At 40.9% G+C, this 18,250-nt stretch overlaps 1 protein-coding gene across 3 annotated transcripts; it reads left to right on the top strand.

Moving 5' to 3' along the window:
- The first annotated feature begins 198 nt into the window (after window positions 1-198).
- On the top strand, window positions 199-18,219 carry RNF214 (ring finger protein 214). 3 transcript variants are annotated; one of them, XM_069079915.1, is made up of 16 exons: window positions 199-232; window positions 2,125-2,260; window positions 3,212-3,773; window positions 4,477-4,536; window positions 7,053-7,193; window positions 7,421-7,560; window positions 13,266-13,334; window positions 14,288-14,384; window positions 14,508-14,596; window positions 14,953-15,043; window positions 15,682-15,780; window positions 15,952-16,328; window positions 16,456-16,588; window positions 16,776-16,883; window positions 17,180-17,275; window positions 17,964-18,219. In XM_069079915.1, exons 2-16 carry the CDS (start codon window positions 2,154-2,156, stop codon window positions 18,027-18,029), a joined length of 2,235 nt encoding a protein of 744 aa, XP_068936016.1. In that variant the 5' UTR covers window positions 199-232; window positions 2,125-2,153; the 3' UTR covers window positions 18,030-18,219. The 3 variants fall into 3 exon arrangements, with proteins under 3 accessions (XP_068936016.1, XP_068936015.1, XP_068936017.1); XM_069079914.1 differs by lacking the exon at window positions 199-232 and adding an exon at window positions 677-946; XM_069079916.1 differs by lacking the exons at window positions 199-232; window positions 13,266-13,334 and adding an exon at window positions 677-946.
- The last annotated feature ends 31 nt before the right edge of the window (window positions 18,220-18,250 follow it).

Below are 18,250 nucleotides of genomic sequence, written 5' to 3'. Positions count from 1 at the left end.
TGCTAGGCTCCCAGCTCTGACCAGCAGGGGGCGCCGTCGGGGGAGGCGCGGCGCTCTCTTCTAGCCCGACGGGCCTCTCTTCTCCCCTCTCCTCCCGGGGTCTCGCCCCCTCCGCTCCCCGCCGCCGGAAGTGGGAGGTGCCGCGAGCGGCCCGGCTCCCGACCCCTCCCCCTCCCCCCTTCCTCGGGACCCCCTCCCCCCCTCCCCCCGGCCGCGCGCTCCACCCGCTCAGGTGCGTCCCTGGCCCCCAGCCCCAGACCCCAGACCTTCTCCCTTTCCCCCCCCGCCAACCCCGTCCCGTCCCCGTGGCCGCGCGGCCGGCTCTGGGAGAGAGCCCGCGGTGGGAAGCGGGGCGGGGGGAGGGCGCGCGGTGGGGAGGGGGCGCTCGGGCGGGGCGGGAGGGGTTGTGACGGGGCCGGAGGGGGCCCAGCCCGGGGGGTTGGAAGGAGGCCGAGCCTGGGCTGTGGGGCCTGGACCGGGATGGACGCTCCGCGGGAGGGCCTGGCCCGGGGCCGTGGGGGGGCGCTCTGCACGTCTTGGGCAGTGGGCAACGGGGGTGGGGAGGGCCTTGCGGGGGTGGGGAGCTGGGTGGGCAGCCTCCCTTTAGCCTAGGGGCCGTGCGTGCAATGTTCCATCACCCTCCTTTGTCTTCTTTCCTCCCCACCCCACCTCCTGCAGCCTCTCCCCTTGGGGACACATTCCGAAGGGTGGGGAGGGGCGGGGCACGCAGACCTGCCCCTCTCCCCATACCTGGTCCCCAGGTGCTGCGCCCTCCAGCCCCAAGTGCCTGAAGGCCGCCTCCCCCGCCCGCTCCCTTTCCACTGTCCCCGTTTGGCCTCTCTCGGTTCTGTGTCTTGGACCCACTGAGGGGGTACTTAGGTTTGCCTCACCCCAAACTCTGCTTGGTATATGGATGCTCTCTTTTCTAGCCATAATCTTAACCCTGGTGAGTTATCCTTTTGATTTTGATCAGGAGCTGAAAGAAGTGCTTGGAAATGGATGTTACTCTCATTTGTATAGTAAGGGAAACTGAGGCATAGAGCATCCTGAAACAAATCAGTGACAAATAGGAGTAGAACGGGCATCTCTAACCCTTAGAGATATACTTGTCACCCTTTCTCATCAATAACCAGGGAGGCCCAAGTACCTTTGTCAAAACAAAACAAAAACTCTTACTTGTGCCTAAAATTATATTCTGTTCCTTTATTCTTTGTCTCAGAGGTAACTATGAATCTGAGGGATGAAGGAAAAGCTAGACATCTTTCTTGCTTGTGGTTCCTACACATCTCTTTGGAAGTTGTTACCTGCTTTCTCATTTGAGTTATTAGTTAAAAGTAAAAAAGCTTAGCACCAGTGTCTGACACAAACGTTTATTTCCTTTATTATTTTCATGCTTGATACTGTTGTGGTAATTCAACAGTGTTAAGTGATTGTCTCTAATACCACTCTTCTATGTTATTTGACCTTGGCCAAACCCCTCCCCCCCAAACAAAGACAAAAAACCTCCCTGAAGTTAATGGATAGATGGAACCACTTTTGATAAGATAAAGTAATCATGCATACATATTTACACATCCATATAACATGTGTAACAGTATTATATCTTTAACACACGCATGGGTGTGTGTATATAATACATGCTTGCAAACTATGTATGTGATGTGTATATATGTAGACCTATGATTTTATTTGTGTATGTTATACAGTATATGTATTTGTACACATAAAGATGCACATATGTTTATATATAATTTTCAACTCAGATTGAAAAATAATGGATTTTAATTATTAATAATATTGAATACAAAGGATTGGGCCAGTAGACTACAGAGGAGGGGATAGTTCTCAAGGACTACACTTTGAGAGCCATTGTTCTAAATTAATAATGCATTTTTACATGTGTTTGACAAAATTACTATAAAGAGTCCCATATTTCTGATAGAAATATGGCAACTACTGAAGATTAGGTCTTCACTGGAATTGAGCCAGTGACTAATAATATTTTGAAATAGAAGTACCTTTTAGAATGAACCCTTCTTTCCCCCTGTTTCTCTGGGATATTTGTAATTTGTGAACATTTTGAACAGGAGAGATAAATTTGTTTCAATGCTTTGATACTTGCAGCCTTGGATTTGTTTCTAAATGCAGAGAGCATGATGGCTTCTGAACTAAGCAGTGATTCCGCCTCTGCTCTTGCTTCTCAAGAAACTGCTGCCTCCTGTGGTTCTAACACAGAGGAAGGTCTCCCTGATGGTCTCAGGTAATGTGTGGGTAGCTGTTGGAAAGTTGCAAGTGGGTACTTAAAAATATTTGCTGAATTCTTGGGAAAAGTTTAGTGCTCTTTCTTCTGATGACTACTCTTAGTTTTAATGGATAGATTCATACACTTTGTGAGATGGTCAAACTGAATCGGAAATGAAAGAATTTTCCTCTTTTAGTTTCTTTTGATCTTATTCTTACTGCTAATTCATCTCCTACAAGAAACCTCCAATTAGCCCCACTCTGGTTTAACTTTGCATTTTCCTAACCTGTAAAAAAAAATATTATTTTATTAGCTTAACACCAGTTCTTGTTACTGATTTGTTAATGTTCTCTTACTATTTAATGTATGCTTTTAGTTTTATCCTCTCAACTTAAGTTCCTTGTGGGTAGTGACTACATCTTCTGCTTGCAATAGAATCAGAGTTACAGAACTGGAAGATGGAAGAGATCATCTAGTTCCAACCTCTATCCAAGTCCTTAATTACATCTACAACATCCCCAACAAATGGTCATTCAGTCTTCACTTGAAGACCTGCCCTGTATCCCACCCATTCCATTTTTAGACAACTCTAATTGTTAAGTGACTTGAAATCTGCCTCCCTATAATCTCTATCTGGTGGTCTCAGTTCTGCACTTTCAGGCCAACCATAATCCCTCTTCCACAGTTCCTGTCCTTCTCATAGTGTTTATTACAGTTAGTTACAGCTTATTGAATGAATTCATCATTAGATAAAGTTAATAGGTCTTATTTCACCAATGGAAACACATTATAAAGTAGAATGTAATTACTGGATTTCCTGATTATTAGGTTCCCTGTTATAAATAAAATAATCTCTATAGTAACATGGGGTGAATGGGATTGAATTTAAAATCAGGTTCTTTTTCAAGATTGTGATGAAGAAAGAAAAGTATGAGGAGCTACAGTAATTTTAACTTGTATTTTCAACAGCCCAAGAGATACATCTGTGCAGGAAAACAAGAGCTTGTCTCTGTTGATAGGATCTAGCGACCAAGTGATAACCAAGGAAAATAGCAGAGATGTTAGTTTGGAACGTGCAAAAATGAGTCCTGGTTCATCAGTAGGTGACGTGTTACCAAGCACAGAGGACCATGCAACTTTAGGAGGTGACTTGGGATCCACAGCTCTTGATCTTCCTGGAAATGGTTCCATAGACATTCAGACTTTGTCCCTGGGTACTGACACTGGTCAGTCTGATTTGGAGGATTTGACCACTGTAGCAAGAGAAGAGGAACACACACACTTTGGAGATAGCCTGCAACTATCTTCTCTGCCTCACGAGGCAGAGTGCCATGTGAATCATCAGAATACCTCCAAGGATTATTCAGAAGAGGAATTACAAGCTTCTGTCCCACTGGAAGGTAGCGAAGATACAGGCCTGGATTACCGACCTCCACCAAATGGGGAGAATGGGGTTTCAGGAGACAGAGCTGGTCAGGATGTGGATCAGGATGGCTCATCCTTGAAGCCCTCTCAGAACATTGCTGTGCAGGTCAAGTGTCAGGTTTCAAATGTCAAAACCAGAACTTGGGGATATGTTAAGGGTGGGAGACAGTTTCTCATACCTGATGGAGAACATACTGTGCCATTCTTTGTGGGTTGCTGTTCCAAAGATGTCTAGCATTACTTCTATATAGCTCCATACTATTGTTAAGTAAACAGTGTTTAGATTGATGTAATTATCAACTTTATGCCCTAGAATTAATTTTTTCACACTGTTTAGTGGACACGTATGGAGTTTTACGTCCCTCATTGCTCATTTAGGATTCAGATTTGCTCATCTTTATCCTTGTGCTAAAGATCCTTATTTATCTGTAACTATGTCTTAGGAAGTACAGTGCGCCTTGCCTGATGGTGTTAGTTCTTCTAGAATTTGGAGTGCTTTATCAGAGGAGGAAGTACAGTCTAGTAATAGAATAGCTTTTAGTAAACCCAGTTATCATCTCTAGCTTTTAGACTTATTTTTCAGTCTATTGCTGGGTCTTTGCTGAGGCTGTTTTCAAGGATGGTTGTTTATTACAGTATCCACCTTGTCTCACTTGCTCCATAACTGACAGAAGGAATAGCGAAGGGTTGGCTCCTTAGGGGTGTCAGGGGCACTCTGTGATGGAGGGAAGAATATCAGTCTTGGAGCAGTTTTACTACTTTAAAGTGTCTCCAAACGGCTCTGAATGTGATTACTTTTCCCTTTGCAGACTGACTTCAAGACTGCTGATTTGGAGGTGAATACAGATCAGGATATTGAAAAGAATTTGGTAGGTATTTGCATGGTGATTCTGAAGCTCACTGATCAGGAGTCATGGAATCTAGAGAGTTAGAAAGGGCCTTTAAGCGCATCTAGTGTAGCCTTTCATCTAGATCAGGAATTCCTCCTATGATATCTTTGACAAGTGGTCATCTAGTCTCTTTGCTTGAGTATTTCCATTGATTGGGAGTTAATATCTCACATATCTGCCCCTTTAACTTTTGAACAGCTCAGATTTTTTAAAAGTTTTTTTTCTTAAGTTTTTATGAGATTTTTCAGTATGTAACTTTCACCTAGTACTTTTCCTTCCTGAGGCAGCTAAGTGACAGAAGGATAGTATGTTGGACTGAATTAGGAAGAGCCTCGTTCCAATCCTGAGATACATATTAAATTTTATTTTAATAAAATAAAATGAGCAAGTCACTTAATCTCTCTGTTAGTGCCAGTTTCCTTATCTGTAAAATGAGGATAAAAATAGCACCAATCTCATAGTGTCATTGTGAGAACCAAATTATCTTGTCAGCCTCAGAGCTCTACGTAAATGTTAGCTTTTGTTAGTATTAAACAGAATGTCTAATTCCTTGTTTACATGGTAGCTTTTGAAATATATGAAAGAAGCTATGAAGAAGTGATTTGATTGACCTTCCCAGGTCTTTAAATGTGGTTCCCAGAATGGAATCTGGCATTCTAGTTGTGGGTTAATCAGTGTAGACTGAAGTGGAAATAATATCTTGTTTGGGGCATTATTCTTCTGGTAATGTAGTCTGAGTACATTAGCCATGTACCAATCATGTGACCTATTTCGTATTGAGTTTGTAGTCAGATAAAATTCTTCAATCTTTTTTCACCCAAGTTGCTGTTGTCTCCATCCTGTGCTTTTGTAATAGATTTTTTGAAACTAGACAGAAGGCTTCATTCATTTGTACTATATTTCATTGGTGATCACCTTGCTATGAGCTTGGCAAAAACCCCAACCCCAAAATATACATTCATTTGAGTGTATCTTTGTTGTAATGAAAGAAGGCTATTTATGCAGACATTTTGGGGCCAGAGAGAGAGCCTCCAGGGCAAGATGTGTGAACTAGGAGATCAGGCATAAAGACTAAAAGCAAGTAGTTTGAGATGAGAAAGTGGAGTGATTTTTGCAAGTTGAAGTTGCTATAAGGGCAGATGGAAACGGATATGTACTAACTAGAAAAAGTAGTAGAAAGGTTTGAAAATGAGAAATAGTCCCAGTAGAGCATTTGTCTAGCTGGATGAAAAAAAAAAACTTGGAGAAGAGAAACTTTTATCGTAAAATAGTGCTAGGTGACATGTTGGGAAAGGATAGATTCAACCTGAAACTCAGGTGGACCTGGTGCTTGAGGAGAAAGGATGTCGAGGTGTAGGGTATAGGAGTAAACTGCTTAACCTGGCAGCTAAGTCATCTTATCACAAAGTGATGGCAAGTCAAGGCAGATTAGTTCTGAGGTTGTGTCCATACATCAAAGGGTGGTTGTACAGAAAGTGATTCCTCAGTTGTGGTATAAATGTAAATTATTGTTGTTATCTGTAACTTATTTATCTGTGATAATGTTGGTGTGAAATAGCTTCTTTCACCCTGACTGTTGTGCTGAAAACTCTCCATGGAGATAGATGAGCCAGAGAGAAGTGAAAAGGAAAGCCTAAAGAAGAGAAACTCTTGATCCCTTAGGTGGTGGTAGTAAAGTTATCAGAGTAGACTTCCTTCATTTGATTGGAGACATTTTGGTTCCATTTCATCCTTCAGCCTAAGGTAATTAGCTTGGCCTAATGTTATATTTTCTTGGAGAGGCTATTGTTTTTGCTTTGGTAATGAGGCATTTTCACCCATAGAGGCTTTAAACATACCTTATGTTCCTTTCCTTTCATAGCAAACAAGCTCAGTTTGAATGTGTACTGTTAATGCAGTTTTGCCTCTAAATTTTACATGGTGACCCTATACCAGGTGTTTTCAGAAACCATTAACTTGAGCCTCTTTTAGTAAAGCTGCAGAACCTCCTTGAAAGGTGAGTAACACTATCCTTGATTTGCTGATAAAGGTAGAAAAGTTGAGGTGAGAGACATGAAGGCACTGGCAGAACTGAGCCATGTCTCTTAGAGACTTGGATGCCTAACCATTGATTGAGTAGATTTTTCCTTTTGTGAAAAGTTTTCTAGACAATCCAGCAGAATAGAGTATAACAGAAAGAAATCATTCTCAGATACTTTGTTCCTTCCCTGGTGGTTCTCAGAAGGGCTCACCAATCTTCCTTCTCAGGGGATATATTTGATTAGAATGTAAGCTCCCTGAGGGCAGGAACTATTTTGTTTTTTTGTCTTTGTGTCCTCTAGCACTTAGTGTATTTGCTTAGTACCTAGTGGGCATTTAATACATGCTTGTTGAATTGAGGCTATTTGTTCTTTGGTGTTGCACATTTTGTCCTCTCTTTTGGAAAGTCAGCTTTCCTCCTTTGGTGAATAAATAATATAAACCCCCACCACCTTTCCTCCTATGGTCACTGCCAGGATAAAATGATGACAGAAAGGACACTGCTGAAGGAGCGGTACCAGGAAGTATTGGACAAGCAGAGACAGGTGGAGAATCAACTTCAGGTGCAGCTAAAGCAATTACAGCAGCGGAGAGAAGAAGAGATGAAGAGTCATCAGGTATTCCAGCATGTAGGCTTGTTTTAGCCTCTGATCAGACTTTGCTTTTGTTTTTTTCTCAGTGGAAATGAGGAGAGGTATAAATACCTTAGCAAAACACTTAAAACCTTTTTGGAGTGTTCTTTCTGGCAGTTCTCTTCTCTCACATATTTGTGTTGAGTGGAGATAACCTTTGAGCCAAACGTCAAAAAGTTACCTCCTGTATTGTATGATTGTTAAAACCTTAGGAGATATTAAAGGCCATCCAGGATGTGACCATCAAGCGACAGGAAACAAAGAAGAAGATAGAGAAGGAAAAGAAGGAGTTTCTTCAGAAGGAGCAGGACCTGAAAGCTGAAATTGAGAAGCTCTGTGAGAAGAACAGAAGGTAATTCATTCTGTTAGGAATAAAGGAAAACCCTGTGGGATCTGCAGACCCATTGACCTTACCAATGTTATAAATACACCAAAGAGCTGGTACCACTTATGGTCTTACTGGTTTCTAAGTCAGTAACAGAGGTATGATATACCAATAAGTTAAGAAGAGGAATAACTAAAGATATTTAAACAGAGGCTAAATAACCACTTATCAGGGTTGTTGTAGAATGGATTTATGCCTTTGGCCTAGGGTCAGATTGAATGAGCTTCCAGGTCTGTTCCAGTTTCAAAATTCTGTGATTTTATGAGGTTGTGTATTTTCTGAGTATTAACTATCTTGTGAGAGAGTTGCATTAGACATAAGTTCTTTCAATTAGTGCTGTCTTCTTTATGTGACTGGTTTTTGCAGGTTTTTATATATAGTTAAAGTTTTTGGTGCTTATTACAGTGTTGGAAGTTTCACTTAGTTTTTCAGTGGAATTTTCCCTAAGTACTACTATAACATGTTCCCCCATTCTGTTAAGTCTGGAGTTCTTTTTCTCAATGAAAAAATAAAGTCTTCTTTCTGCATATTCATCCTATTAGATGTATAGTTTGTGTGTAGGGATTGTCTTCATTTATGTGAACTATGGGCATGAGACAAGGTTGCTATTCCCAAATGCAGCAGTTTCTTTGATTTTAAGAAATGTCATGGTCCCCAGTATGCCTTGTTTGTTATTGATTCTTGACTTTTACTCATACTGTTCCTTTTATTTGGAACTTTTTTCTCCCTCCTCTTCTAATCCTATGCAGATCTTCATTACCTGACAAGTTCCCTCCTTAGGGACCACCCTTTCTGTGAAGCTTTCCCCACTTGCACCATGGCTATACTCTCTTTTGGACTACCATAATTGTCTTGTCCCTCCTTCCTTTTATTACTAGTTAACCTTAGATGTATTTACATTTTGTCTCTTCATGGAGATTATAAATTTGTTCAGGTTAGAGATCATGTCCTACTTTTTGTTATACCCCAATAGTACCTCATTAGAGGGCTGTGTTCCTAGTATGCAATCAGATGTTTATTGAGTGATTAAACAGCTACATCTAACAAATACTTTTTGGAGGACCTTGAACAAACATCTTCATTTCTTGGTGCTCATTCCTCCTAAATAAGAATCATGGCATTGTCACTTTCTTATCTTAAATGTGTATTTTGAGGATGAATTATTAAAAAGAAATCTGTAAAGTTCTTTGAACTGTTTGGAGTAAGGTACCAAGTAAATACATCTGAAATGGATATACACACACCCTCCCAAACAGGAGAAATACTGAATGTTGTCATGTATCTACATTTTCCTTGGAAAATCTTTCTAGTTAGCATGGAGAATATCTTATGGATGCCTACTCTGGGGCCAGTTTCTGGCTTGAGTTGCTTCCTAGGTTGGATCCTTCAAGGTTATTGCTAACATCAGAAAGGCAAAGCCACTACCACATTGTCCTTGGGGTAGGGCTATATTCCAAGCTTTCTGACTTTGACAGTGAAACCCTGAGAAAGGCAATGAATAGTGTTTTCTCTTTGTGAGATGCTGAACTTGTATTTTGAATGACCCATCGATTGATCCATGTTCCTGTCTGTAACTCAGGATGCGTAGCAGAAATACTGCAATGCCAATCAAAATTCATTTTGCTTTCATGCTGCATTCTTTGTTCTTGATGCATATTAGAATGATAATAGCTTGTTTATAAAGAACTTTACATAATTTTCTTATTTGGTCTAACCACAGTCTTGTGAGATAGGTAATACAATTATTGTTGTCCTCAATTCCTCATCCTAAATGAAGAAGCTGCAGTTCAGGTTAACAGTGACTTGCCCACACAGCTAGAAAGTAGATCAGGGATCTGAAATCAGGTTTTCTGACACCATAGTCAGTGCTTAGGTAGGGATGCTATTGTATAGACTGCCTTACCAGATGATCTGGGCTGTAATTATGTATAAATGATTTTGGAAAAATCAGTTTCTCCTGAATAGAAAATGAATGATAGTTAAGGCCTCCATGGGAACTCACCTGCTTGACTTCCATTTAGCTGGTATATTTTCAGGTTAGCATATGGAAATTAAAGGCTTATCAAGAAATTAAGGCTTATTAGATACAAAGCCTTGGGAAATACAAGAAAGTATAAGACCAAGGTCCTTCCCTTCATGGAATCAATTGTCTTTATTGGGGAGCAATCCATATGCAAAAAGTTAACTAACAATACAAAGAATCATATAATTTTTGCTAATGAGTGGTGTGGATTATAATACTGCCAAAGGAATTCAAACCTCTTTAGGTTAGTGAAATCAAAGAGTGATTTGTGGAAGATGTAGGACTTGAGCTATACCTAAGAAGAAAGATGGGTGGTATTTGGATAAGAGGAGAGGAAAAAGGAATTTGTCAGAGGAATGGTTTGTGTAAAAACATGGGCTCGGTATGTTTGAGGTACAGTAAATGATGACTGACCTAGTTGGAATAGAGGGTTCATGTTGGGAGATAGTAGAGTTTAAGATTGGAAGGATAGATTGGAGCCAGGTTGTGGGAGACCTTAGTCTGTGGATTTTATGTTTTTAGTAATGAGGAGCCATTGGCAATTGTTGGGCAAGGGAATAACATAATACAAATGGCATTTTAGGAAGATTAATATGGCAGCTGTGTGTAGGATAAATTGGATAAATGTAACTAGTGAAGTGATAACAGCCTTAACTGGGGTTGTAGCAATAGGAATAGGAAGTAGGGGAGAAACTTTGTGATGAAATAATCACTAGTTTGATGACTGTTTGGCTATAGGAAGCAAGGAAAAGAGCGGAGCTAAAGATGAATCTTAAGATTCTGAATGTGAGTAATTGAGAATACTGCTACTGTTGTTGGAAATTGAGAAGTTAGGAGGGGTAATCAGTTTGTGTAGTAATGTGGTTTGGGTTTTGACATGTTAAGTTTGAGGTGACAGTGTAATATCCAAGCGTACAGTAGAGTGAAAACAGAGCTGGCCTTTCAGAGGACCTGGCTTCAAATTCCAGTTCTTCTTGTTAAGTCTGTGCTTGTTTCCTCATCTGCAAAATGTGAGGGTTGAGCTAGATGTTTTCTTTGGTCCCTTTTGTCTCTTGGGGTAGGTGGGGGCGAGAGGAGGGAGAGATGCACTTTGGGGAATACGTATGTAAGTTAGAGGATGGAGGAGAGAGAGGAGAAGGAGGGGAGAGCAGTGTCACAGGCCAAGAAAGGTGAGTGTCAAGGAGAAGATGGTGGCTAAGACTGGCAGATGAGAAATTGGGGACATTAGAAACAGAGGAAGAAGTCTGTGGGTGATGTCAAGAGTACGATTTCAGTGGAATGGTGAGATGGAAGCCATATTACATGGAGGTTAAGGAGTGAATGGGTGATAAGTAAATGGAGGCAGCAGGTGCAGACCATTCATTTCGAACATTTGACAGAAGAAAGATGAGAAATAATAGTTACCTTAGGAAAACATCAGGGTCATATGAAGTGGGTTGTTTTTTGCTTTTTTTTTTTTTTAAGATGAAGAGACCTATACATATTGAAGGCAAAGCAGTCTAAAGTAAAATATTGGTAATTAAAGTGGATCGAGAAAGCAGATCTGGGTTTCCTAGTCCTGGCCCCTGACTCACTGTTGAGTATTACACAAATCATGTTAAATGTCTATTTCCCATTCTGTTAAAAGAGAATATTACTTGACCTAATAAAAAAGTAGTAAGGATTTATATAAACTTCCTTTTTAAAAAAGTTTCAAAATTTAGTATTTGAGTGATGACAAAATAAATTAAACTTCTTTGGTAACTATTTACATTTAATTTACTTTAACTCATAAAATAACATACACTTGGAGTCACTCTTAACTCCCCATAAGGATTCTTTGTTCATATTTATGTTCATTTTATATGGTCATATTAGTGTATACTCTGCTCTTCTGGTTTTGCTTTTTCTCAGTTTACATTATTTAAAAACAGTCTTTCTAGATTTCTTTTGTATTTCTTATACTTGTCGTTTTAATTGCATTATAGAATCCCTTTACATTAATGTTCCACAGTTTATTTTACCATTCCCCTATTCATGGGCATTTAGGTTGCATCTAGTTTTTTGCAATTGCAAATAATACTGCTATGAAAACACCTGAACATTGAGTTTTTCATTTTGACTTTGATAATACTTACAGAGTATATTTCAAATTATGGCATCATTGGTTCACAGAGTATGATTATTTTTGTATCTTAAGTTTCTTTACAAAAGATGTTCTAGGGATTTAAAAAAATTGTAACCTGTTATTAGAATAGCCAACAAGTAAGCCTGACTTATGGAACATGTATCGTCTCTGACCATTTGAACCATTAGTAATCCTAATGGTTCAAAGGAGCTGCTTCCTTTACTTACATTGGCAGATTTTTCCCATTGGTATGAGGCATAAAGGATTTTTCTAATTATAGTAGTGTGAGGGCATTGTGTTCCCTGAGCCTAAACATAGTGGTAAGGGAAGAGGGAGGAAACAAGCATTTATTAAGCACCTGCTATGAGCCAGACACTCTTCTGTGTGCTTTACCAACATCTCATTTGATCCTCTCAACAACTATGGGAAGTAGGTGCTATTCTCATCCTCATTTTACATTTGAGGAAATTGAAGCAGACAATATTGACTTGCCCATAGTCACACAGCTAGTAAGTCTGAGGCTGCATTTCAACTTAGGTTTTCCTGACTCCAGGCCCAGTGCTCTAACCACTGTACCACCTAATTGCCTCTGACATACAATAAATGTTTAATAAATTCATTAAACAATAAATTTAATAAATGCTTGTTGATAAGTGACTGAAGTAGTAGCTTGATACTTTGGTTGATAGTTTTTTGCTAGATGAGAGGCATCAAGACTTAGTGAAAAGAGTATTAGATATGGAGCCACAAGACCTGGGTTCAAATTTTGTTTCTACTTAATACTGTGAGACCTTGAACAAATTACTTATACTAATTGGGTTTCAATTTACTCATTTGTAAGATGAAAGTGTTGGACTTAATGATCTCTCTAATCTACCCACCCCTTTCCTTCAGTAAGCATTTAAGTGCCTGCTATGTGGTAGGCATTGGGCTTAGGCTCAGGGAATACAAAGACAATGCAAAAACCCCAGGAGATGTTTGGGGTATTTTTGAGGACATCATAGAAAGCAGCTATATCATGTTGTACTAGATAACCTCTAGTTCCTTCCAATGCTTAAATCTACATGCCAGTTTATTCTTCTCTAAAATGTGGTGCCATTATCAGAAAAAAAAAACAGTGTATAAAAGGAACTGCTGCTCTAACCCATCCTTAAGTTTTATGTATAAGAAAATTCTAATGGCACTTACTGGTTTTCCCCTAGTATTTGAGTAGCAGAGAGTCTAGCAGGGGAAGAAAATAGAACTTATACTGTAGATCCTCAATTGAGAAAGATCACCCGGTTCTAGAGAATCAAGGTCCATGGGAGGACTGCCTATAGAGTGGCAAAGGACAACAGGGACAGCCAACTCTCTAGCTAGCCAAGTCACACAAGTCAATCTCTGCTGTCAGCAGAATGACTAACTTCCCAGGCAAATCTTTGAGTAGTCCCTGGAAAAGAATGGGAGATGAGAGATCTGGGCAAAAGCAAGAATGTGTGAAAGAGGAAAAGGCTGCAGAAATTTCAGGAAGTAAATTGGTCTCTCTCTCTCTCACACATGCAGGTTACTGGAAAATCAGGAGGAGAAGGAGAATAAAATTGTTTCTCTAATCGCAGAACAGGCTGAGGAAAAGTAGGACTATTTCTCTTAAGATCATTTTTATCCCTTTCCCTTAAAAATTTTTATCATTTTTATCCCTATTCCTTTAAAAAATAAAAATCACTTAATGTAATTTAAATGTTCACCTCACTTTCTTCTCCCTTGGTCTGAGTAATCTTGCTATTCCCAGCCATTTTCCTGCTTTGAATCAAATATAATACAGGAAGATGCGCTTTCTGAACCCATTCTTCATTAGTGCCTTCAGTCCTATATATGAGTGTGCCACAATCTATGCAACGAGGAGGGAGGGAAATAATGGGAATGGTAGATAGGGATAGTGGTACATAGCCATCTTCGTAATAGCTAGGAAAATAGGGTGGTGAAAATAAAATAGCCAATATCTGCTAGCAGGTAAACAATTGCTGCCTGACAGGTAAGTGTTAGTTCACATACCTCCCTTAGTTTTCAGTTCTTTACTATCACAAAAAAAGCTTCTATAAATATTTTTGTACTTATAGGACCTTTTCCTCTTTGATTGCCTTGGAATTTAGGATTAGTAGTGGCATTGTGTGCTCCTGCACATAATCCTACATGTTGGTTTCCATGGGTAAAGGAAGTTGGGAACCATGAGAGACTCCCTAATAAATCTGAGTCTTCCTAACTGTAGCTTATTTAAATTTTGGGTACTGTTGAACTTCTATTGATGGCTCTGCCTCATAGATACAGCTTAGCAAGTGGAGCCAGTAAGGCACTTTGTTTTGTTCTTCCTTGAATTTCATATGTAGGACCATGTCACAATATTAGAGTACTTTCAGTATCATCTCTCTAAAACAATTAACTTGCTTTATGTAGTAAGGCTCTATTATTCAGGCTCACCTTCTCACTTTATCTTGGACCAATTCTGGGTCTAATTTTTTGCTTTGCTGCCCCCATCTAGCCTCTACCCCATCAATCTTGTCTTTTTTTTTTTTTTTTTGGTCCTTCAGGGAACTATGGGAGATGGAGCTGGACAAGCTCAAGAATCAGGATGGTGAGATCAACCGGAACATTATGGAGGAAACTGAACGAGCCTGGAAAGCTGAGGTAGGGAGGGGCTGATGTCTCTGGAAATCAGGGTTCATGTGGAGGTCTGTAAGCCTCTGCATGTCTGTCCAAAGATAGTCCTATGTGGATGCAAATTAATAAGCCTTTTCATGGTTTCTTTAGATCTTATCACTGGAAAGCCGGAAAGAGCTGCTAGTGTTAAAGCTGGAAGAAGCAGAAAAGGAGGCAGAACTACACCTGACCTATATCAAGTGAGCCATGTCCCTGGGGCCTCAGACTCACGGGCCTAAAGTTCAAGTTTAGACCTTTCCTCCACTGTCTTTCTGAAACCCCAACTGCTGAGTCCAGCTCTATGCTGTCAGACTTTTAGTACTATAATTTGCAGTTGTGCATTGAGCTTCCCAAATGGGCAGACTTAAGTTTCTGAGGATTTACTCCTGATGTTTCGTCACTTGCTGCCCAGGCATTTGGAGGACCCATGTAGAACTAGAAAATATGATTTACAATGGGACAAAGAACTTAGAACTCAGATGTTTGTTTGGTTGTCTTAAAGAGCAAGGTCAGAGTTTCTTTCTCTAACTATAAATTCCTGTTGCTTTTTGGAAAGGTCAACACCTCCAACATTGGAAACAATCCGTTCCAAGCAGGAGTGGGAGACAAGATTGAATGGAGTTCGGATGATGAAGGAGAATGTCCGGGTGAGCCTAATGAAAAGCTACAGACCTGGGCAGAGGAAGAGTTTCTGTAATGTGGGCAATTTATGGCCAGTTTCATTGATGTACACACATATATGTGACAGTGGTATTGAAGTTTCTCAGAATTAATGTTTTCTGAGATTTTAAAGGGACTCGGATGCCTATCTAGTCCAGAAAGTCACCTAGTACTTCTATATCATTCTTAACAGGTGTTCCTTTATCCTTTGTTATGATAGGAATAATAATAATAATATTTAAAAATACTTTAAAATTTGCAAAATTCTTTACAGTATCTTATTTTATCCTCACAATAGCTCTGGGAGTTAAATGATTTTATTATCTCCATTTTACAGATGAGGAAACTGAGGCAGACAAAGGTTAAATGACTTCTCCAGGGTCACAGAGTTAGTAAGTCTGAACCAAGGTCTTCCTGACTCCAGGTCCAGCAGTCTCTCCACTATGCCACCTAACTGCTATTTAGACACATTCAGTGACAGGGAGCTTACTACTTTGAGCTCGCTACTGTTCTATTTTTGTTTCAAGATGTTTCTACCACGTTCCCATCACCTTTCTTATCCAAAATGAGGCTAATGTGTCTCAGTTTTCTGTTGCAGGGTAATTTCTTAATCTCTCTTTTCTAGGACCAATTTAATAACCATATCCAACTGGTGAGGAATGGGGCAAAGTTGAGTAGCCTTCCACAGATCCCTACCCCTACTCTGCCCCCACCCCCTTCAGAGGTGAGTAACTTGGAAATGGGGAAGCTCTCTCTCTGTGTGGTGGCCAAGTCTCTGTCTCTTGGTTATATTTGTGAAGCTATTGGGACCATATCTGTTCAATTTAATAGTTACTCAGTGATTTCTGCTGCCATTTCCTAAATTTCTTTTTATTTTCTTTCTTCTACTCTGCAGACAGACTTCATGCTTCAGGTGTTTTCACCTAATCCTTCCCTGGCTCCTCGGATGCCTTTCTCCATTGGGCAAGTTACCATGCCCATGGTCATGCCCAGCGCAGACCCTCGTGCCCTATCCTTCCCAATGCTGAACCCCGCTATCTCAAGGCCCAACCAGCCCTCCCCACCTCTACCTGTTACCCATGGGAGAAATAGTCCTGGCTTGGCTTCTCTTGTTGGCCCCCATGGTCCACATGTGTCCCCTGCTACCTCCCTCCCACCTCCACCAGGCTTGGGTGGTGTTAAGGCTCCCACTGAATCTCACCGACCCCAGCCAGTGGACAAACTAGAAAAGATCCTGGAGAAGCTGCTGGCTCGGTTTCCACAATGCAACAAGTAAGTTTCTTAAAAAGGATTAATACCCTGAGAGATATATTGGGGTACAGGTACAAGAGGAAGACCCACAGGAGTCCCCACAGACAGGGACCGATATCTTCATCCCTGCAACCTTCTCCCTTGTTAGGGCACAGATGACCAACATCCTTCAGCAGATCAAGACAGCTCGAACCACCATGGCTGGGCTGACGATGGAGGAGCTGATTCAGCTGGTGGCCGCACGATTAGCAGAGCAGGAGCGCTTGGCAGCAAGTGCCCAGGTGAGCCTGGCTCCTTGGGGGGAGCTCAGCCCCAGAAAATGTGTACAAAGCATGTAGGAGGGATGCATGGGCATCTATAATCTGCTGTTTTATTTTGCTAGTCTGAAAAATTTTGGTACCCCTTTTTCCAAAAATGCTTAGTTTACTAAAAACTTCCCTGTTTCTGATTTTTATTTTTTGCCTACAGCCCCTTGGTCGGATCCGAGCTCCATTGTTTCCTGCTCCCTTGGCTCAGATAAACACTCCCATGTTCTTGCCCTCTGCTCAGGTGTCTTATCCTGGGAGGCCTTCACATGTAAGAATATATTTCCTTGAAAGCTGAGATATAGGCAGGTTTAGTGGGTTCGGAGATGGAGAAAAATATAAAGAGTTCTTGCTTTGGGACCTGAGTTGGAAATGGAGAAATGAAAAGGAGATCCAGGCTGGGTCTGCATGGAGTGTAGTAGTGGAAGAGGTTTGGTTTTAGAGAAGAGAGACCAACTGAGCTGTTTTGGTGAGGGGGTATGGTTGTGGGATCATGAGCACAGAGGAAAGGAGCAGTCTCAGGACATAGAATCACCACTATAAAGCATGCCTCTGTTTGCCCTGTAGGCTCCATCCACCTGCAAGCTGTGTCTAATGTGCCAGAAGCTTGTTCAGCCCAGTGAGCTCCACCCAATGGCCTGTGCCCATGTGTTGCACAAGGAGGTAGATGCTATATTCTTTTTATCCCTTCTTTACCTTCTTTTACCCAGCTGGCTGTTAATAGCCACTAACTGTACAACAATGGTGGGTCCTTGCTGTAAGCTTAGCCCAGATTTGTTTTGCTCAGGAACTTTAGATGGGAGGAATGGAATGAAAACCTGATCCCAGTCTTATAACTCCAGTAATGAGATGGGTTGAAAGTTACTTAAAACAGATTTCCTCTGACAATCCAGTTGTTCTTCATTCTCACTACATCACTAGGCAGAGGCAAGAATACTTAGAACTGACTGGCTTGTGGGAACATCTGGATGTACCTGTACATCCCACAAAGGGGGAGGTGATGGGAATGAGTGTTGGGAATGAAGAGAACCCATCTCTGTACATGAAGGGATCATGGTATGGAGCAAATCATATTAGGTATATATACATCAGTGACATTCTCAGACTGTTGGAATTTAGTATTTTCTCTATAATGAAGACCCACTTATTTGCTCCAGAGCTGGTCTTTCTGGGCATATCCCAGGGACTCTACTCCCACTGTCAGAATTTTTGGTCTAGTATCTGTCCCTTATTAGTCATCTCAAGCCTCATGACTTGAGAGTGGCACTGTGCCTGCTCCTCCTGCTCCCCCTCCCCTTGCCCCCAATAGCAAACAACTCTTAACCTTGAGGCTTCTCTTTCTCCTTTCCAGTGTATCAAATTCTGGGCCCAGACCAACACAAATGACACTTGTCCCTTTTGTCCAACTCTCAAGTGATGGACCTGGCTGGAAAGGAAGAAGAGGAGAGACAGATGTGAACAGGAAGGAGAGGGTTCAAGATTGTAGAGCTCTATATTTATACAGCAGTGTGTACTCATGCCATGTACATTTTTATTATATAGGTAATGTGTGTATAGAAAGTCTGTATGCAAACATTCATAAATGAAAGTATGTATATTATGCAGAATTTTCCGTTCCCCCTGGTCTTGCGGTTTCCC

Source organism: Petaurus breviceps, unplaced genomic scaffold, assembly GCF_028583685.1.
Source record: "Petaurus breviceps papuanus isolate PSGF00001 unplaced genomic scaffold, PetGlider_PUasm1.0 91133, whole genome shotgun sequence".
NCBI lineage: Eukaryota > Metazoa > Chordata > Mammalia > Diprotodontia > Petauridae > Petaurus > Petaurus breviceps.
Note: the sequence above shows the minus strand (reverse complement) of the source record. Positions and strands in the feature narration are given on the sequence as shown.